Source organism: Lissotriton helveticus, chromosome 9, assembly GCF_964261635.1.
Source record: "Lissotriton helveticus chromosome 9, aLisHel1.1, whole genome shotgun sequence".
Taxonomy (NCBI): Eukaryota; Metazoa; Chordata; class Amphibia; order Caudata; family Salamandridae; genus Lissotriton; species Lissotriton helveticus.
The window spans coordinates 998,817,430-998,840,732 of NC_136070.1; the positions used below are offsets into that span (position 1 = coordinate 998,817,430).

At 45.0% G+C, this 23,303-nt stretch overlaps 1 protein-coding gene across 1 annotated transcript in view; it reads right to left on the minus strand.

Annotated features, from left to right (window-relative positions):
• The window catches only part of LOC144783112 (F-box only protein 2-like), a 74,770-nt gene that overhangs the window by 43,870 nt on the left and 7,597 nt on the right, over positions 1 to 23,303 (minus strand). Inside the window, exon 3 of the mRNA XM_078662259.1 lies at positions 19,996 to 20,104. Coding sequence (XP_078518385.1) covers positions 19,996 to 20,104 — 109 coding nt within the window. The remainder of the gene's footprint in view (positions 1 to 19,995; positions 20,105 to 23,303) is intronic.

The following is a 23,303-nucleotide window of genomic DNA, read 5'->3' on the forward strand; positions in this document are numbered from 1 at the left end:
CATTCTGTTTGCTGTTTGTTAGCTAGGTTCACTACAAATGAGTAAACACATGCTCTATACACATTTCTTGGCTGTAACGCTAGGCACACAATACTGATCTGGGACATAAGCACAATCTATTCTCACAAGACATAACTGACCAATAGCAACTACTAATATATATATACAAATGGATGACCCAGAATATAAGGGGAATGGGGGCCCAGTCAAATGGTATAAAATATACTTATTCTTGTGTGCAAGGGAAGTGGATGAAGACTGTTTACCGGAAACTCTTGACAGCAACTGAAGGTATCATAGTGCAGAAGAAGTGGAAGGACCAACTTTATCATTCTATCTACTCAACAGTGGGGGAGAGGGATGCTGGTGTAGGCTAGACTAGGACTCGCTTTTGTAATGAAGGTAGCGGAAATAGATTTGGAGTAGATACGCCTTTGAGGACGGACAGTTAAATTGCAAACCATTGCCAATAGGCAATGTATATGCTCCCAACACATTGCAAACTGATTTCCTGGGCTTACTATATACACAAATACTGAAACGAATGACTATACTAGTGATTTTGGGTGGGGATTTGAATAGTGCACTAAACAGCAACAGACCCTTGCCTTCAGTATCAAACATTTATTCCTAACAGAGGTTCAAGATACTGTTTCCATAGACATATAATTTTTACAAACAGTCAGTGATACCAACAGATTCAATTATTAAAAAAGAAAAAGGAGAGACTATATAGAACAAACTATATTGAGAAACCCATATGAAAAAGAATTAAAAAAATATATTATTTGTATTCGGTTTATAAATAGTAAAGCAATTAAGACAAACGCTCAGAACAATACACTGGTACATGAAAAATGTGGTGTACAATATCAAAACCAGACAAGTGACAGACAGAAGGGATTACATAGCAAAAAAGGGTTCTGGACAAAACTGAAACAACATGAAGCACGACAATGCGTCCTTCATTAATTACAGCCACATCGACGGCATTTTGACCTTTGTATAATTACATGGTCATCATCAGGACAAGGATTTTTTACTGAGCGTCCAAATAGATCTATTTCAGAAAATAATCCAACCCTGGATGAATTCGCAAGTTTTTAGAGGGATGTACCCGAATATTTGGAAGGTGACGAATAATTAAATTTGGATTATAGATGCAAACTAGTGTAGTGCTTTAAATTATTGATGCAATGTAGTGGCGTATGGACCTCATGATTTTAAAGAGCATCTACCCAATAGCTGCATATACTCAATATATCGAAGCTACCCAGAGGTTGAAGAAGCAACTTTCCGGTGTGCTTCACCCCCACGAGAGGCGAATCGTCCCTTACATGGTGGTTAATTCCAGAAGCTATTGGGCAGATGCTCTATAAAATCATGAGGTCCATACCCCACTACATTTCCTTCGTCGGTGAGGATAATGCAAAATGGTGCTCGACAGCCTGTGCGTGGTGCAGTGAGCTGCGACTGTGTGACACTTAGGCAGCTGAGATGCCTCCGTGTGTAACTTGTTCATGTTGGACCATCACATATCCTTCCTGTTGATCCAGGTCCCACGTGGACAGAGATAATATTTCTGGTGCTTTTTATCAGTTTTAAGATCTTCTTTGAGTTTCTTATTTCTTTTGCTCATGAGAAAGTGTCACTCATAGTCGTAGAAATGTCACTCATAATTACACTGAAATTCTGAAAATGTCACACATAGCAATCTGAAACCGTGGCAGCTATGGAGGAAAAGGGAAAAAGCAAAGCCGTTTTAGGCACACTGGTGTGGACCCCCTTTGGTGAGCTAAGCACGGGGCCTGAACTGCTGCCCTCACTTCCCTTGCCAGGCGCGTGCCGATTCAGGGTCTGAAAAGTTGAGGATCCTCTGCAACAAAGAAGCTACCGGGGCCTGCATTACGCCCCTATACCCTACACATCTAAAAAAAAGTGCTAATTAAAGGCAGCATACGCGTATAGACAGAGGGAGCGTATATTGAATAATGTCTTTTTCAAATTTAGATTTTAACTTTTTATATAAGATAACCGCAATCACAAACTTGATTAGCAGTTGACAGTATTGTAATTGTTTTGCTGGGATTGGCACACTGCATCAATTCTATTTGTTGTTTTTGTGTGATGTATTAGGTCGAGCCTGTGCAGCACATGTGCTGCTCTGCAAGGCATGCTGTATTAGAGTATGCACTTGAAGCTCCGCCCACTCTGTCCATATTTTTCATTGGGTTGTGTCTTTGCCGTTTGTAAATGCTGGCTTCTGATTCGGTAATAGGCTTGGTTGTCCCTCCTTAGTACTGCCTTGTCTTCATTTATAACCTCCCATGAGGACTTGCCCTTTTACTGCTGCTGTAAGACCGTCTGTGTTATTTAGTCTGTAAGCACTATTTTCTTTAGTGAGTTTTGTCCTACTGCAGACACAACGTGCTTTGTAACAACATTCAGCGCACCAGTGCGCTTTTTAAAAAAATATATATATTTTTATTAGGTTTTACGGGTGATACAGTAGATTCGTAAAATTCACTTGCGTTGGTCTGGTCTACTCTCCAGCGTATATTATAAGGTAGAATAGACAGAGAGAGGAATAGTGTGCTTTCACTTTCCAAGCAGCCGAGACAATGGCGTCCGCTTCTTTGCAATGCAAAAGGTCTTGCATTTAGGAGGATTCAAGTTATTATCATTGTAAATGACAATAGCTTACACTCTCACAAATGCGAGACCTATTGCTTTACAAATATTTTTTTAGGGGGTTATTTCCAAGCGCCCCATGCCGCAAGTGCACTTAATGGAGGCCACGGCCCTTTCGTTAGACGCGGCTTGTCTAAAAAAATGGACGAGGCCTATACATTTATTGTATTAGTGTCTTTGTTTATGACATTTCCATGCCAAGTAAAACTACTTTCATCGGTTTAAACTGACCGATCAAAATAGGTTGCGTACCCTTACTGCAAACTACAGAAATAATGTTGAGATCTAATAAGCTTGAAGCTACTAAATCAAACCCACATGCCTAAAAATACATTTTCTTGTGCTGAAACAATAATAGTAATTTTTAAGATGTTGTTTAAATGTAAATGCAAATGTCAGTGTTGTTAGACTACATGTAACAAATATATCATAAATTATGTATGCCTACCAGATATTCTCTCTTGTTATTCAAAAGCCTATAGAAAAATATTTTAAAACAAGATAAAAAACAGTAACACTTCTCCTAGTGTTGGTGCTAATATATGCAGGCATTTAGAAGAAACCCTGGCAGAAATATTAGCTTAGCTGTATTACTATAGTTACTTATTCTGCTGAGTAAACTGCATGTATTTTTACAGGCCTCATTACTACTATGAAATCAGACCCAGAACGACCAATTTCACCAGTAAAACCTAGGGGCATATTACCAAGGCGGGCGATATGTGATTATCGCCACTTTAGCGGCCGTTTTCGGCCGCTAAGCGACGATAATTATATCGCCCTATTAGCAAGCTTTCGCTAACACCAGTTAGCGACGGTTTGTAGGCGATAGCGAGCGGTTTGGGGCCCGCTTTGCATGTCAGCGATATTTATCGCTAATGACATGCAAAGTGGGCGTACTCAACCTGTTAGCGACTGAAAGCAGTCGCTAATGTCGCTATCGCCTATTAGCAAGGCAGACGTAGCGATGGAAATATTCGAGCTAAGCGCAAATATGTCCAATAACTAATGCCTGCTCAGACCAGTTCTTAGCCATTATATCCAATGGGAGTTGGATATTATGGCTAAGTCCTCATATAGCGATAATGCATGAATATCGCTGGATTACCAGCGATATTCACGCATTTCGCCGCAAACGCCTGAAATTTTGTCGCATTTGAGATAAGCGTTGCTAATAGCAAGTTCTCTCTGCGATAAAATCAGGTGAAGCACGGCGATAGAAAAAATGTCGCTAATCCCATTTAGCGATAAATACCGCTAGTTGTTGGTAATATGCCCCCTAGTTTCTTAATGGTCCCTCAAGGCTTAACTCTTAATGAAAACTTGTGTACCCCGCCATGTACAGTGTGGTCATCAATGATGTAATTTCAGATGCTGCAGTGATGTTATCACTAAGGCCATAGAAAATTTCATGAGTGATGTAATATGTGAGGTAATTACCAGTGCATGGCAAGGGAGCGAATTATAGTTACTTTAGGGCACAAGCTATAGTTACTTGAGATAGCTATAAATATTAATGTCTGTGATTTTGCGAGCTTAAAATGTCGGGTCTGGTCGCTCAGTGGACTAATGCATCCACTGCAGGGGTTTGTGTTCAACCTCATGGTCACAGGTTCAAATCCCGGCAGGTCTACTCAGCCTTTCATCCATCTGAAGTAGATAAGATGAGTACAATTGAGTTGGGTAACAATAGACATCTGTTATTCAGCGCCAAAATGCCTCGTCAGGAGGAACGTGCACTTTACAAATACACATGTTATGTTCTGTTTTAACTGACATTTTCACCTAACTATAACGCCCCTTTAACCTTTGATTTTTTTCAGTAAATTTCTAAGGTTTGTTTCAAGGTAAAGTAAGACATCATTACAATTCCTAACTAGAACGTCACCTTAATCTTTTGGGGTTTTCACGTAAAGTAAGATGCGCATTACCGTGCATGGTGTGAAGTTGGGTGATGAGCATGGTGCCCACCCCCCACATCGCACAGCAGAAGGCCATGCACAGCATGGCGTTGGGCTTCCAAACACCGACTATGACATGTAACAATATAAAAGGTGTCATTTTAAGTCATTTTTGTGTGTCCTGGTCCCACCCAGGACACCCAAACTTTATATGACATTGACTTCTCGGGAGGGAGCCCTAAGGCCCTAAGGACCATGCTGGCTTTACAGCCAGCTGCAATCCTGGGTGCCACAGGGAGCATGCTTCATTCCTTTGCTCCCACCAGGGTGGGAGCAGCTTCTTTCTGTGGTCCCCCCAGGCAGGAGCAAAGTTGTGTTCCATGGCCGGGGGAGTGCTGGCAGGGAAGTAAATTAGTAAAGTGACCTGGCCGATTACAAAGCCTATATGGTTAATCAGAAAATAACAGGCCTTAAAAAGAATCTAGAACGGCATACTCATAAGTGGGCTTTCCCATATACAGAGGACGAGTACTACAAGAGACCACAAGAACAACCCAGGGGCCAATATCAGTCCAGGAGGGGTAGACAACAAGCCAATCGAGGTGGTCAGCAGGGATACAGACGCACACCTAACAACTGGCAATTCGACAACACCAGCAGCGAAGACGAGGAGGCAACAGATCGTCCCACTACCTCCACTGGCAACCGGGTCAACTTTGCTACAGGTGGCAAACCTGAAGACGACCTAGGAGCATTATTGCGAGCTTTTTTAGGTCAGGGCTCGGGAGGCCATCGAGGAGGAGGTGGTCAGGCCCAGAGAGGCAGAGGCAGGGGCAAAACACCACCAACATGGCAGACCTTTTCACCCAGTGTGACACGGAGCAGGGGTCGCACATTTCAGAAGTGATAGAGCCAGAAACACCTATCCAAGTCCCTGAGAATGACATCGTAGTTAATTTATCTAGCTACACACTCACGACCACTGAAAAGGGAGTATTAAATAAGGGACTTGGATTTGTGCCCACACCCCAGCATGATCCATTTCTCTGTAGAACTGAGTTATCTGAAATGATGCGGAAGATCAAACTGCAAAATTCTTCCATGATAAAGAGCAGACCCCGCTATCATTGTTCGATACTAATTTACACCGCCCTTCCACGTTCTGTCCCCCAGTTTCAGCTTTGGGCCCCGAGGTTGCGGTGTTTGAGCAACGAGTTTTACACGAAGTAGAGGCTCTTGAACAGCAAACACATCTCCATCAGGGCCATAATATGACCAGAGAAGACTGGCAAGCCGTAAAAGCATTACAACTGAATTCGGCGATCACCATCAAGCCAGCGGATAAGGGTGGGGCGGTGGTCGTGCTTAACACCGCCGACTACGAGACGGAGGTACTTAGACTTCTATCCGTCCGTACCAACTACAGCCCCATTATGCGCGACCCCTCCCAGGAACTCGCTAGTACCATCAAAAATCTGGTGGCAGATGCGATATCCAAGAAATGGGTTACCACCAAGGAGGCCGATTTCATTATTAATGTAAATCCTCGCGTTCCGGCATTCTACATCTTGCCGAAGATTCATAAGCTACAGCGCCCTCCGCCAGGACGTCCGATCGTATCTGGTATACAATCAATTCTCGAACCCCTGTCTCAATTTTCTGATTTTTTTCTTAGAGAAGCAGTCATCACTCAGAAATCATATGTGCAGGACACCACAGATATCTTGAACATCTTGAAGGACATGACTTTTGACCCTACGAACCAACTATTGGTCACGATCGATATCGAATCATTATACACCAGCATCCCCCAGGGCGCTACGCTGGTGGCAGCAGCTAGAGCTCTGGAGGCGATGGAATGGTTCTATGACACACCTGTGTCATTTGTCCTCCAATGTATAGAGTTAGCTCTCACGAGGAACTTCTTTGAGTACAAGGGACAACTGTACTTACAGACGTCTGGGACATCTATGGGGGCTACATTTGCTCCTAGCCTGGCCTGCATTTATGTGGGCCAGTTTGAGGAGAATGTGATTTACCATCCCTCCAATCCGTTCCTAAGTAACATCCAGGAATGGAGACGATATATAGATGATGTCCTCTGTATCTGGACAGGTACAGAGGACCGGTTACGTCTATTTCTTGACTGGCTGAATCAAGCAGATGAAAGCCTACGCTTTACATGGTCAATCAGCAACTGTAAGGCAGTATATCTGGATGTGGATATATCAGTGGAGGAAAACAAGCTGGCCACCACGGTCCATCAAAAAGACACGGACAGAAACTCCCTCTTACATTACCACTCATTCCATCCACGCTCCCTCAGAGATAACCTGCCGGTAGGTCAGTTTCTTCGATACCGCAGGAACTGCTCCACTACTGAGGCATATGTAGATCAGTCCGCTGGTCTGGTCGACAGACTAAAGCAGAGGCAGTACCCAAATAGAGTCATCAAACATGCACGCAAGAGGGCTCTGAATACCCCACGCGATGCCCTGCTCGAACGTAATGTAAAAATCAATCATCCGTGCTTACCTGTTGTGACCACTTTTGACCCACTGTCCACAAAAATAAGACAGATTATCCGTAGACATTGGATCATATTGGACACTCCTAACGACAAGATGCCAGTTCCTCGTTTCGCATTCAAAAGGGCAGCCAACCTGCGTGACAAGTTGGTACATACGAGGAATACGACTATCAGTCCAGAAATTAAGACCATTCCGGCGGGTCACTACCCTTGCGGTGGGTGCTCTGTGTGCCCACTGACCACCGCTACTAAAGAGATCACACTACACAATGGCAAGACATGGTACCTGACCAAATTCAGTAACCGCAACACTACACACGTTATTTATAGAATAACTTGCAGTTGTGGGTTACAGTATATAGGTCTCACCACACGTAAAGTGAAAGTGCGTATTCAGGAGCATCTCAGCACCATTCGAGCCAGGAAACTTACCACACGTTTGGTTCAGCACTTCACTGAAAAAAATCATGGGCAGAGTGATTTACAATGGACAGTATTGGAGAAGGTGGTGGGCAACACACACAACCTAGATGCAATACTTGCGAGGAAGGAAGCACGATGGATCTATTTAGAGAAGGCAGATAAAGAAGGTCTTAACGATTCTATTGAATGGAACAAAGTGAGCAGACGTTAGACACCGGGGCTATCTTGCCAACAACATATATGTGGCCCCCTTTAATAAGCATTCCATCATTATGTGATCCAAGGCTTTGCTTGATCATGATATACTGTTTCGGGCATTTTTCTCCAAGAAACCTGTATTGAAATTGGGTTGTCTGACAGTATTAGTAACTTTGGGATCATCGCAAATCCCCCCTGCCCCAGTCCATGACACGAGTTGAGACCCCACAGACTGTTCCCTTATCACTCCTTGCTCTGGATGGTTTGATGCCAGGTTTTTCGGCGCTTGTCCTTTCCATCGCTGGCACACCCGATTGGCTTGAATAACCCAGGGCTTTTAGCAAGACTCTGAATATAAGGTCCCATGTTCATTGCTATTCGCGCTATATGAATAAAGTTAGGTGATTACAGAGTCTGACTTCATTCCTTTCTAAAGATGGCCGCCACGTTACGTGATGGGCGGAGCCCCAGCCGGGGTACTTCCGCGTCCCAATCCAGGCTTGGATTGTGAGACGTCGGAAGCGCCGGAGGGACTCGGCAGCGGTATGTGGAAGCCGGGCGCGGTTGCACTCTGTCCCGGCCCATTTGCTAAGACTTAACACCGGTACTGGTAGGCACCCCCGCTCGGGCAGTTACCTAGAGCGGTGAGCGTTTCTTTCCTCCTAATAACTTCACAAACCTGGCAGGTAAGCGGAATCCCTGCGTGGCTATGGGTTAAACGAGTAGTTAAACTTTCAGACGACTTATCCCCCCACCAGGTTGCACATTTTTACTTTACTTTACCGATCTGATGACGCCAGTAACATATTGTCATCTGTTACCTTGGTGTGCATCTAATTGTGACAGTCGTTACCGCCGGTTAACTTGATGGCACGCTTTAGGAACCTTTTTGCCCCACGAGTATCCTGTAATATCGAATAGCACTGTGGACATCATGATGCATGAAACTAGATTGTTATATGTTTTTATATAGGTGACTCACATTGAGGAGTCCCCAAGACGGATTCGTGATCTTTTGACACGCCGTCCTTCTGATGCTCGACGGTATATCCAGCATTTGCGAGCATAAGGTAATTGCAGCGAGCTGCTGCCATTGGCTTGAGTGTGATATGTGTACAGACCTCTATTGACTCACCACCTTACCACTGCTGTGTTCTGTTGTTTTAAATGTATGTGTGTGCACAGGTTCCCATATGAAAAATGGAGGATTAAGAATAGAGACCCAACCATTTGCCCTGACGAAATTGCCAATGACAAGGCAATGAAACATGTCGGCCCAGTCATAACATTGAATGGTATCAATTTAACCATTTTTAAGGAGTGAAGTTTGGCAGCACCAGAATAAAATCGATTCAGCCAGCCAAACTTCACTATTTTATATCTTACGTTTGTTGGTGTTGGGTGTAGGTACTTGTCAATCTTTTCCTGAACACTTTTCCCTGTCCTACTAGGTAGTGTATTTGTACACTCCCTCTTTGTCTCTCTATTCTGTTTTGTGCACATGCTTCTTGCACTTTTTTCATCCTCCCAGCAAGCAAAGTAACCGATGATGAGAAGTGGGTAGACCGGCCATTTACAGACCGGGAACCCCCTCGGGTGTCACGTCCGTGAGGTACTTTCCTTGCTCTCACACATATTTTCTTTACGTGTTGTACCCTGTGCACATTTCTGTTTGTATGTCTTAAGGCATGTCCGGACCAGTAACGCAGCACTGGCTTGATCTGGCCGCTTGGTGAGCCAATATGAGGTATGGCCCCTTGAGTTACTTAGTCTGAGATTTATAGCATGCAGGCTGAATAGGGCTTCTTGTTTCAAAGAAGTAAATTAGTATTCCCTGCCCACACTCTCCTGGGCAGCGAACAGCAGTATCCTAGGGAATTGGATCCTCAGGACACTGCTTTGTTTGGGCCCTGGGCGACGGAGTCCTTTGGCTAGCCTTTTTGTGGGAAGCCCCCTTCCCATATAGAAGTGTCCCTAGGGCAGGGGTCTCGTGACCTCTCTGAAGCTTGGAGAGTTCTGTATGTCTTCCCTCCCCTAAAAAACTAACTGTGCCACCCCCTGGACCACGGCTCACCCAAGGGGCTTACATCTGAAAAGGGATCCAGGGTACAACTAAAAATATAAAAAATATTTACTTGGACCACCCCGCCCCCTATGTGTATTTATTCATTTTTTAGGACAGGAGACTGAGTACCTGAGTTCTAAAATGGCTGCCACCACATCTTTGTTGATGTGGTGACAGCCAATTCGATCTCATCGTTAGACCTGTTGGCTCCTCTGAAACATGATATATAAATATATTATTAAAGTTTATTTCTCAAAAACTAAGGACTGGATTTGCACAAAATCACGCGGTGGCTGTGTTGAATTTTCCTGATTAAATTGCAAGGGGAAAACACATTTTGAGACCGCCCACCTCATTTTTTCTTGACCCACCTTTGACTGATCACCCGAAAACCTTCCCAGGAGCAGAGGTGGATGAGATATTTTTTGGAAAGTTTTGTGCAAATTTCTTAAACAGTGCCACAGTTATTAGCAAGTTAAAAAGTGGTGACCGCCACTGGATAATATAGATGTACATATGTGCACTGAAAAAAAAGGTTAAAGGGACTTTATAGTTCGGGGAAAATGTCAATTTAGAACATAATGCATAACGGCTAAGGCGCTCGACCTCGGACATGGGGATCTGGGTTCGAGTCTTGGTAACGACGCCAAACATCCTGTGATTCTGGGCAAATTACTTAATCTCCCCGTGCCTAACAAAAATGAATGTGTGTCCTCATGTAAAGTAACTGCTGCAATGTAAAGCGCTCTGATACCTGATTCAGTTCGGGTCAAGTTTGCGCTATATAAAACACTGCGAAAAAAAACAACTAACAAATCAATGAAATTCATCGATTACAGTTATCTCAAGTAACTATGAATTGTGCCTTAAAGCAACTATAAAGCGCCCTCAGCATGTACAGAGCCAGAGAAAGGAGATTCAGGGATAACAAAACTTGTTTGCATGGAAAGAGTGGTAAAAGTACCTTCTAGCAGGATTGGTAGTGGAAAAGAGTGCATTATTTCAAAAAAGTATTTTTAAAATGAAAGATAAGGGGGGGTGCCCAAGATGGCATCCAAGTAGGAGCCTTTCTCTGGAGCTCTGTCAGCAGAATCCAGTACCTGGTGGATTTGACTGGTCGTCTGCATATCTGGCCGTGGATTTCAGCGGGGCGGCACATGGATGGTTGCTAGTGCACTCCCTGGCCCCTACACTGGGGTGAACTGATGGGGAGCACCAAATGCTAGAGATGTGCATCGGCAGCTGGGAGGCAAGATGAAGTTTGCTGCGGGCCTGCAAATTGAGTGGCCTGCCAGGCTGTGCCAGCTGAAGCCCGATGCGTGAGCTGAGCCCCTCACCTGTTACCTGATGAAGTCACTAGAGCCACCTACGGCCGCACAGACTCCGTTTCTGAGGAAGCTTACGGGACCAGCACCAAGGGACGGAGAGTCCCTGACAGGGCAAATTGCTAGCTACAGAGCCGCTGGGCTTGCCGGCTGAACCACCTACTAGGTTGTGGTGGCCCCCACGAGCCAAAGACTCTGGAGGCCCCACCAGGGTGAAATACAGTGGTGTAGCCACTGGCACCCTGAAACTGACTGGGCCACCCCCTGATGGCCACAATAGCAGACGACCCCCTTCGCACCTGGGAGGGGCCGGAATCAGCTGGCAGGTCGCACCAGCTGTGGGACACCACAGTCAGAGACATTGCTTTCCCCTTCCTTGTTGGCGGTGGGTGGGGCTAAATGCATGAGATAAAGGTGAGAGCAGAAGCAAGGAGAGCCAGGGGTGAGAGGTCAGCAGGACCAATGAGGCAAAAGCTGCTACGCGTGGCAGCCGCCCCTCCCCCCCCCCCCCACACACACGTTTTTGCAGTAGACTGTAAAGCTTACAATAGGGGCCTGTGTCAGGGTGTGCTGGATGAAGCCCCTCGGTCTGCCATCAGGACTGCAATACCCCTGCTGACACTGGTCTAGACAGCATCATTGCTAAACCTCTAAGGAGGCCTGCCGGTTGATGTATGCTATAGCTTCTGGCCGTGCTAAAGGAGGACCCCAGCACTGACATGGGACCACACCAATGCAAGAAAGACACTATATTGAAAGATATGGTCACCAAACCCTCTGTCAAGAAACTCGACCATCCTATGGACACCTCACCTGCCCTGCTGGCATCCTGTGAGGCAACAGATGTAGACCACCTTGGAGGGCGATGCCCTGCTCATGCACTCCTACATGGAGACCATCTTTGGCACACTCTGGAGCGGTATCGTTGCCTTACATGGAGAAGAGAATGTAGATATCAAAGAAATCAAAAAAAGATGTGGTGGAGATCAGCCACTTGGTGGCCACCCTGAGGCAAGCCTGCGATGCAAGGGAAGAAGAACTTCACGATCACCAACACGAATCGCTAGAGCTGCGGGATGATAATGTGGAATTATAGTTTAACCTGGAAGACCTTGAAAATAGATCCTATCACTCAAACATTATAATTAAAGGAGTTCCCCCTCCAAGCTGACTCTAGGGACCTAGGGAATTACAAGATCCATCTCTTTCATCAAATTCTGCTGTAACTCAGTAAGAAGTGTATTGTCCTTAACCACACGGATACAGTGGGTCGACCTTCAAAAGCACTGGCTGCACCCCATAGGACATCTTAACAAGTGTACACCACTACCGTAAGTAAAAGCCATCATCAGCAGTGTGGGATCAGAGCTCGATCGTCTTCGAAGGGACAAAAGTATGGCAGTATCATGACTTGACCCTGATAACACGGCAATGCCGCTGCTCACTTAAGCCTTACATGAGAAGGAGAAAGGAGTAAGATACATGTGGGACCATCATTTTTGCCCAATCTTCATTTGTTATAAAGAGACACACATGATCCCACTATGGAAGAAGAACAGTTGATCCTGGGTCTGGAGGCTGTGTGGGAGGAGGGTGTGCAGCCCCCAGTGCCTCAAGACTCATCGGCCCACCCAGGCACCAGTGTGAGAACCCACCACCCATCCCAGAAGAAAACAGGTAAATGCTCAGCGGCAGAGAACCACAGAGAGCAATCAGCCCTGCTTCAGCAGCTCCAACACTAGGGACCCTCTTCAGACCAAGACTCCACATAGTGACTCTGGGTGCAGATTTCACACCTCATGGTTGGCATGCTTGTGGCACCTGCAGTGCAGACCCCCCGCTGGGTCAGAGGCCTGGGGATTAATCACATCTGCCAACAAACTCCGCTTTACAGATATATAGGGATGACGGAGCTTCCTTCACTCACTTCATGTCCATCAGTACTTGCTCGCCAACTAAATTATCTCTTTTCACACAGTTCTTCTGGCTGTCATGGTGGGAGAGGATGAGTGCCCTTGTTTCTCCGATAACACTCCTTAGGCTTCTTTGAACACCTGGTTGCTTGACAGATTGCGCAGCCCTTAGGTGGACTGTCCTGACTGTCCATTTGAGTTTGCTGACTGCTCGCTTCCCCTCCAATCCAACAGCAAAAACACCTCTATCTATAAACACCTGGTCAAACTCCTGAGTTTCAATGTTTGCTGTCCCAACGCTCAGGCAAAGAGACTAGCACAACTCTCAATGCTTAGAGACTCCAAATGTGATTGGAAGCATCGACCGGCAATACTTCTTTTCCGGACGGGGAAAAAGGCAGGAGTGGCAATCCTACTCGCCTTGCACTTCCAGGACCAAGTTCTTCAGATCAAGCAGAATTACCAGACAGTCTTCTTTTATTGAGACTCTTGATATACATGCAAACCTTTACTGTAGCCACCATCTATGCCCCCAATGATCACCAAGAGGAATTCATCCTCAATGCCCTAGAGCATACGCCGACTAACCGGACGAGGACATACTAAGAGGAGGTGACTTCAACATTGTCCATGATACACTTCTAGGCAATTCAGCATACTGAGCGGGACAAACAGGTACCTACATTTCTGAAGGCCTTCAATGACCTCAGGAGGGGGGCTTCTTGGATGTGTGGTGATCTCAAAATCCAACTGAGAAGGATTTTACCTTTTTCTCTGCATCCCATGAAAGCTAAGCCAGGATAGACTACTTTTTTATGTCCTTCAGCTTTGCGGTGACTGCTGCCCAGGTAGAAATAGTGGCCGCTGCACTGTCTGACTACTCTCCTTTCTCAATCACTCTGAGTATTCCTAGCTCACTCATGTCTCATCAGACTTGGCATCTTAACCCCAAACTGTTAGTGCACAATTGGACCCTAAAAGCAGTCAAAGAGGTCCTCCACACTTTCCTCTGTACTACTGAAGCACCAGGCACCTCTATGTCCCTTCTCAGGAACACCCTAAAATCTGTCCTTGGAGGTAACTTCATAGCCATTTCCGCAAGACTCAACAAGGACAGGAAGGACAAATGCACCACCCTAGAAAAACAGGTGAAAGACTTTAAGGAGGTCCACAAACAATGGGGCACCCATAGAGTGAAGAGGCAAATAACACTGGATAGAAAACAGTTTAAGGCTTTGTATATGGCCAAAGCGGAATACGCTATCCTCTGCACCAAACAAAAGTATTACGCAGAGGGGATTAAAGATGGACAACCACTCGCTCACCGGTAGATGGCCCAAACACACAGGCAGAGAGTATCCGCAATTTGGGAACCACAGGGACAAAACTCACACAATGACATAACATTAGCGCAGGAATTTGAATGCTTCTCGACTTGTACTCAACAGAAGCTCTATGGACACCACAAATTACCTGTCCCAGGTGACCACTGTGCATATCCCGGAGGACGACACCCTCCAACTGGAAAAGAATCTACAAGAGGACGAAGTCCTCGCGTCTATATTAAGACTCCAGATGAGCGAGGCACCAGGGCAAGACAGATTCAATCTTGCTTCTAAAAGCTATTTGCCACCCAACTGGCACCCGTCATTAACCTCCTCTATAATTCCTTTAGTGAAACAGGCACATTCAGCAACAAAATGAGGGAGGAAACCATCACAGTGATTCCCAAACCCGGAAAAGATCCCACTCTAAGTTCATCGTATAGGCCCATCTCTTTTCTAACTGTCGATGCCAAGATCTTTTTTTTGTTGTTTTTTTGTCCTCATTTTCCACCATGGTTTCAAAGATGACAGGTACCAATGGACTCAGATACTGCCTCAGTATACTACTGGTAGAGCTTACGCGATCTTCCTGTACCAACACCCTTCAGCATACAAGAGCCATTCACGACCCATACATTGAATCCAATAAAAACGTGGAAAGTGCTGCCATTGTAGCTAGGGAGCCGACCCTGAGCCAAGCACGTACTGAGGGTGAACACCACAGCAGCTTAATCATTGGACCGGGGAAAAAAAAAAAAAGAAAGAAAAAAAAAAATCCCCGGTTAGTTAATTCCATTTAAGCATATGCCAAAAAGCCCTTTTATTCCGGTTCCCGGTTCTGACCAAGTCAAGTTTGGATACTTGTAGAACTGACGCTCTCCAATCTGAGAATGTAGGTGGATGGTGATCTTTCCACTTTTTGCAGATTTCTCTCCTAGCCAATAAAATTGAGTAAAAGAGTAGATTTTTCGCAGGAGTCCGCACTTCATCCATTACTCCCATAATTGCTAGAGGAAGATCGATCGAGATTTGCTGGCCCATAGATGATGTAAGTACTTTACTAATGGCGTCCCAAACAGCACTGATAGAGGGGCATTGAAAGAACATATAGGCATCATTGGCATTTACTAAGCTGCATCTAGCACATGCCACAGAGGAACCTTGAACAAATTTTGCCAACCTATTTGGAGAATAGTATGCTCTGTGAAGCGTGTACAGATGATTCCTGCGCAACCATGCGGGTTTCACAATGTCCCATAAGACCCTGAATGAGAAGGACCATAAATCTACCATATTGCTACAGGCTAAAGAGGAGCCCCACAACAGCTCGGGTAGTTGGAATTCCCCTTCAGACTCCTCTAGTATCAGATTGTACCACAGCGATATTTCTTTTTTGCCTGGTGGCTTGTCCAAATGTAAAGTTTCCAGTTGGTTGCCACCTCCAACTGGAGCTCCCCTTCGACCTAAAGCCTGCATAGAATGGGACTGTGCCCAACTGGCTATCTGGATGTATTTAAATTTAGAGAGATTAGATCCTGTTTTATCTTTTAGGGTTTCCCAAGGTAATAAATTACCCTCCACAAAGATGTCTCCCCATGTCTCAAGCCCACCATCTCGCAAGGGTGCAGCTAAACTATCTTCCAGCCATCCAGGGTTCCCCGGGGAACCCCATAATGGGGTTCTACTAGAAAAATATCCCAGTTTTGTCAGATTCCTCACCTTGCACCATACTCTTGCCATCCCCTGCAGAACCTTCAATTTGATTTTTTTAAAGAACTTTGGGTTTCCGAACTTAAATAGAAAACCTGACTGTGCTGCTGCTTCCCCCCTATGCATGGCTGAAAACATATAGCCCACCCCTTGACCTGTCGGCATCTTTAATAACATTCGAGCATGGCTCAGTTGGAACGTCCACGCATATGTTTGCAAGTCAGGGGCAGCAACCCCCCTTTTTCCCTCCTGCACCTAAGCTTTTTCCAGGCAATCCTTGGGATATGTTTTGCCCAAATGAAAGACGTTATATCTCCCTGTAACTTAGAAACACCTACAGAATCAAAAAAAAGAGGAATGGTATTAAAAAGAAAAGATAACTTCGGCAGAATAGTCATTTTAACCAAATTAACCCGACCCAGCAGAGATAGTGGAAGATATGTCCAAGACTGCATGAGTAAACGGCATTCCCTAGCAACGGCTGAAAAATTGATTGTAGCTAGTTTGTTAATATCTTTAATAATGTTTAGGCCCAAATATCTCAGACTAGATGAGAGTTGAAACCCCATCTCGCAATCTCCATCATTCCAGACCATTACCTCGGTCTTTGAGGCATTAACTTCGTAACCAGATATTTCCCCGAACTCTAAGGCCAGTTTAATGATTGCTGGAAAAGCTGAGCGTATATCTGTGGAGAATATCAAAATATCGTCAGCATAGAGTGCTTTGTATATGGCCAAAGCGGAATACGCTATCCTCTGCACCAAACAAAAGTATTACGCAGAGGGGATTAAAGATGGACAACCACTCGCTCACCAGTAGATGGCCCAAACACACAGGCAGAGAGTAGCCGCAATTTGGGAACCACGGGGACAAAACTCACACAATGACATAACATTAGCGCAGGAATTTGAATGCTTCTCGACTTGTACTCAACAGAAGCTCCATGGACACCACAAATTACCTGTCCCAGGTGACCACTGTGCATATCCCAGAGGAAGACACCCTCCAACTGGAAAAGAATCTACAAGAGGACGAAGTCCTCGCGTCTATATTAAGACTCCAGATGAGCAAGGCACCAGGGCAAGACAGATTCAATCTTGCTTCTAAAAGCTATTTGCCACCCAACTGGCACCTGTCATTAACATCCTCTCTAATTCCTTTAGTGAAACAGGCACATTCAGTAACAAAATGAGGGAGGAAACCATCACAGTTATTCCCAAACCCGGAAAAGATCCCACTCTAAGTTCATCGTATAGGCCCATCTCTTTTCTAACTGTCGATGCCAAGATCTTTACCTGCAGTTTAGCAAGTCATCTTGGCCCCTACATGCATGGGGTTGGTCATCCGGACCAAGCTTGCTTCATACCTAAAGGTGCTGTATTGATAATACAAAATGATTCCTGACTCTTATAGATAAAGTAAGATGCTCCTGGAACCCTGCACACTTGCTGTTCATAGATTCGGGGAAAGCATTTGATAGCATGGCCCTTTCTCCAATGGGTACTGGACAGTGAAGGCCAGTACCAGATTCTGGAAGTGAATATGGTGCAGTTATGCCAAGCCCATGGCTAAGGTGAGAGTTGAAGAGCTGACCTTGCAGCCATTCGACACACCACAAGGCACGAGACAGGGATACCCCTGTCCCCTCTCTTATTTGTCCTCTACATGGAAACCTTATGTTAAAGGATATGCATGAACCCCCAAATCAAGGGCATCATCATGGGCCGTCAGAAGCATAAAATTGCACTTCATGTGTATGATTTTATGATTGCCCTTACCCATCCACAAACCTCCTTACCACCGCTCCTGCAAGAACTTGAAGCCTTTGAAAGAGTGTCTGTTTTCAAAGTCAACATATGAAAGTCACAGGCCCTCAACCGTACTATTCTCCAGAGTGATAAGGCCCAGCTCGAGCGCCTCTTCCCTTTCCCTTAGGCCACTCAAAAGGTTCTGTGATTGGGTCTCGAAATACAATAATCAATTGATTAAACAGCAGTACATGGCTATACTGAGTTGCTAGCGTCCACTTGGTCTGATATACAAGATTGATCAAACATGTTCCATTGAGACAGCCCCAGTTATTTGAAGCTATGGCTAGGCACGTACAAGCAGTCTCGACTACTCAGGTCTAGCTCTCAGAACCTGCTATGCGCCCCCGAAAAGCATGGATGGGTGGCAGATCTTTCACGTTCAGGGCATCCATGATTTGGAATGCCTTGCCCAACGCCCTGTGCCAAAACACAATTTAGGAAAGCAGTTAAAACATGGCTTTTTAATCAAGATTAATCTCCTGGACTCTCTGAACGCCGCATGTCTTTGTGCGCCAACTGTTGCTATAGCGCCGGGACACCTCTTCAGAGGTAGCTGTTCGCGCTCTACAAATGGCAGTATTATTACTATTATTAAATCTGGAGGGGTGGCACCATCTCCTGGTTGGGTAGGATAGCTATGATCAAAATGACCCTCCTCCTAAAGATCCTCTACATAATGCAGACCTTCCCAGTCCTATGGCACTGCCCCAAACTAAAATTGTAATGGCCCAACGTGTTGAAAGACATTAATGAGATGTATGGGACAGGCACATCCAAATTCCCTAGTACATACTATTAGAGCTACCTAAAGCCTTGATCTACTCATTGCGCTCTGCAGCAAGGAAAGCAATGTCCTTATCGCTTAGTGTGGCCAAGCAAGTCAATTTGTCAAAGAGGGTCACAGACACAACATCAACCCAGGTTGACTGGCTACACAAACTCTGAAAGCTACTTGGCACGGAAACATTAACACCATCCATAGAACACAAGCTACCCCAATTGGACATGGGGCCCATGCATACAGGTCCTCACACGAGGCTTCTGGGAGCTGTCTTACCCGGCCCACTTATGAGTGCTTTGACTCACGGCGGTTGTATGTCGTTACAACGCATACTTTTACAACGCATGCCATTACAATGCATTTTTTACAATGCAACATCCATTACAACGCATTCCATTACAAGGCATGCCATTACAACGAATTTCCATAAACTACCATTACAACGCTTTCCATTACAACGCATACTACCTTTACAACGCATACCATTACAATGCATAATTTGTAAGTATTGGATAGTATAGGGGTAAAAATTACTATTCTAACTCCAGGGGGGTGCAACAGTAGGGTAGGTGTTGGATAGTGTAGGGGTAAAAATTACTATTCTAACTCCAGGGGGTGCAACAGTAGGGTAGGTGTTGGATAGTGTAGGGGTTAAAATTACTATTCTAACTCCAGGGGGTGCAACCGTAGGGTAAGTGTTGGATAGTGTAGGGGTACTATGTGTTGTAATGATATGTGTTGTAATGGTAAGCGTTGTAATGGTATGCGTTGTAGTGTCATGCGTTGTAATGGTTGCGTTGTAATGACATGCGTTGTAATGGATGTTGCGTTGTAAAAGTTTTGTTGTAATGGAAGTGTGTTGTAAAAGTTGCGTTGGAAACGTTGTTCCCCCTCATGCTCAATGCGGCAGGAAACCGTCAACCAGCACTACCCCCTCTGGACATCGCCCTCATGCTTACCCTCATTCTTTCACCCCCGCAGGATTGTTAGACCTGAAAACACCTTTACTCCTCCCTATCCCCCCCTCCCATTTTTCTGCACCCTGTCCCCATGTTTCACCTCACCGGCCAGTGGATGTAGGTGAGAGTTCATGTTTTGTAACCTTTGCAAAAAAATTAAACAAATGCAAACCTAAAACGAAGGATAGGAACACAAGTCATGAAAATAGGGTTAACATTTTAAACACTGTAGGGCCTTTAGTGTTATGCTTGGCCATCATCAGGCCATAGCCATAGCCAAAAAATAAAAGTGCAATATTTAAGGCAGCTGTCAGGTGATGCCTGAAAACAGCTCAGCATATCGGCGCTTTGTTCAATTACCCATATGAAGAAGCAAATGCATGAGACGCTACTGCACCACAGCTGCCTTCCAAATCAACAATTGCCCATCCGTCTCCATCGTTTTCAAGCTCCCAGTGACAAAATTCCTCTGCAAAAAGTCGTCAAGAGAAGGAAAATACTAGATTATTGAAGCTAAAATGACTACCTTAAATAAAACTATTAAAATATTTCAGGACGTGATACTTTTTTATTGGATAACCTTTTTCAGAGAACACTGGTGCAAAAGTGATGATATATTATGATTTTAAAGCAAGAAAAACAAAAGCGAATCTGAAAAGCTGAACAGCAAATGCTTAACAACAAAAATCTGTCATTAATCATACAATTACATCCGAGCGTGTTTTTTTACCTGAGTCTCACAGGGGTATCACACTCACTACTGAGAATATGACTATGTTGAATAAATTATGTATAAGAATGTGTACACTAGCCTTAAATTATGTTACGCGTATAGTGCACTTTCACCCATGAGATTATCCTGGTGCTTAACAGGTGTGAGGGCGGGTTACTCAAAGAGCCACATGTTCAGGTCCTTGTAGAATTAAAAAAAGAGAGGAGGAGGGGGCTCTGATGTGTGGTGGGAGATCATGCCATGCTTTAGGCAGGATGGATGAAAAGGCTTGACCTCCGTGCTTTATTTCTGTGATTGTGTGGGGTATGTGCGAGAGGAAGTATGTCTGAGCTGAGGTCTGGCAAGTCGGTGGAGGGAGAAGTGACTAACACCTTCGACGATCATGACGAGCTCAGCTCGTCATGAGGTACACCTCTCGCACACTCATGACGTGCTGAGCTCGTCATGTAACGTGGGTTTTAAAAAAACTCAGCGCACCGCGGTAAATTCTACCGCGGCTAAGGTGTTAAGTAGTCCGGTCCTGTGATGGGTAGAGCTTTGAATATGTGTGTGAAGAGTTGAACTGGGTGCACTTGTGTATAGGAAGCCACTGGAGCTCTTGCAGATGTGGTGTGAGTTGAGGCCTGGGAAGAAAGTTGCGGGGTGAGTCTGGCTGCGTTTTTTTATATGGTCTGCAGTCTTCTGGTAAACGGCTTGGTGATTCCAGCATACAGGGTGTTCCCGTAGTCCAGTTTGATGAAGGTGTGGGTAACGGGTTTTCTGGTAATGCTTGGATGCCATTTTAAGACCATCTTCAGCAGCTTCAGGGTGTGGAAGCCTGCGGCTGTGAAGGCATTGACTTGTGAGGAAATGTCCAGTTTATCGTCAGTGATGATGTCTAGGTAGCGGGTCAGTAAGCCACCATGTGGCGTTCCAGGGTGATGTGTTATTTTCAAAGATCCCTACTTCTGTCCTGTCGGTGTACAGCTTGAGACAGTGCACTTCATCCAGGCAGTGACATTGGTCAAGCAGGCAGTGAACCTGTCCCTGGTATTGTCGGTTATGTCTGAGAGTGACACTGAGTTTTGTGTCATCAGCGTGTGAGAAGATGTTGATGTCAATGTTTGGTTGGCGTTGGCTGGTCTTATGAACCCCAATGTTCACCAATATAAGCCTAGGTAGCAATATGACCTTTTACCTACATTCGCCCTACCTTTCAATACATAACGGTTCTGGCACTGACCTTTTATCTAGTTATGTGCTGAAAAAATGTTGATCCGTTTTCTCCGAAACTGGCCTCATTTATTTTGCATGAGGAGTCCTAGTATCATATCTTAATCTCTTTGCCCAGGACATACACAGCAGGATTACCATCTTCTGTATAATAACTCTGTACATAAGTCACCTCTAACATCATCCTTGAACAACGACTCCACTATACATAATGGCAAGCCATTACATATCTAGGTAGAACATTTGAGTGTATTTTGTGGGTATAAAAGAACCACATCTTCACTGGGGAACCAGAGGAGAAGCTTTCCAGCTGACAATAGATGCTGAGGTCCCGGCCTGCAGAAGCTCCAGCACGCAGAGGTCTGACATCCCTTGTGGGGTGTCCAACTTGATACCAAGACAGGGTCCTTCATTCTCTAGCATCAGGTAAGGGGGTGGGCTCTTTCATAGGGGATTCTTGGCTTTACACCCAACATTCATGCTAGGTACACTTAGGGTTTGCATTGTAGGAGTACGCTTGATTACTGTCATGTATCGACATGCCTGCATATATTTACTGTTTTAGCACCATGGTAGAATTCTACCTTTAATTTACTCTGTGATTGTCGTAGCAAATATGGTTTATACTAGAATGACGCTGGTTCAATAAATGCTTATTGAAAAATGTCCCCATCGTTTGTTCTGTATATCTCTCTGAGACTAACTGAGCACGATTGACTGAGCGAAAAGCACTGTTTCCACAATCCTGGGTTGTCATGTTTGATAGTTGCCAGAGACCATTTGCTCCTTGGTGAAGTTAGGGGGCTTTTAGTGGCACTGTGAGCTAGCTGATCTGAAGGTGAATATATCCATCAGGGGTGTCTGGAATCAGTCTGGACACCAATCCCTTAGTTTATGTTGTCTAAACGTACAGATCCTATGTATTATTAGGAACTACACAACACTAGCAGTACAATATATAATCTAACCCTACACCTCACATTTCCAAGCATTTAAATGTAACCCTATATACTGCACTAAGGGCCTCATTACAAAAGGGTTGGTATCTGATGTGGGCTTACTGTCAGCCAGAATCTCCAATTCCGAACCACTTCCATACACCAAATAATAGGGAATGTGCTATCTTCTGGGGAATGGAGAATACTACTTTGCCCCAGGAGTTTATGGTCCAAAACTGTGCGTTTTATTCCAACCATGGAAAATAATAGCCAGATCACAGAATCATTCATCATTCACCATCTGCTTAGAACAGGTATTAAATGGATCTAGGGGCTTTGTTTTTGGTTTGCTTTATGGACTGGTGGGATGGCTAGGAGTAAAGGACAGAGATGAGGGGTGCTCTACTGCTCCCCCCATACAGCAGGGCAAGCACAGGTTGGGCACAACAGCCGCTGGTTGTCCCACCTGGTCCTCTTTGGGTCCAAGTCTTGTGTCCAGGGTATTTGTGGGCCAGTATTTTCAAGCTCAGAAGGACCAGAATATTTTTCATTGTGCAAAGCTATATGCCATTCCTAGTACACACTTCTGGACAAGTCATAATGAGGCAAATTCATAATGAGCAGAGTTGGGAGAAATCCTTGTTTTTCAATCCATGGTAAGTGGATTCGAAACACCGAAGAACTTCCACCCATTTTCATTTGTTTTACATCTGCCTGCCCCCAATTTACTAAAAGGGAGCACAAGAATTCTTCATTCCGCAAAGCAAGGAAGGCACAGAAAGGGG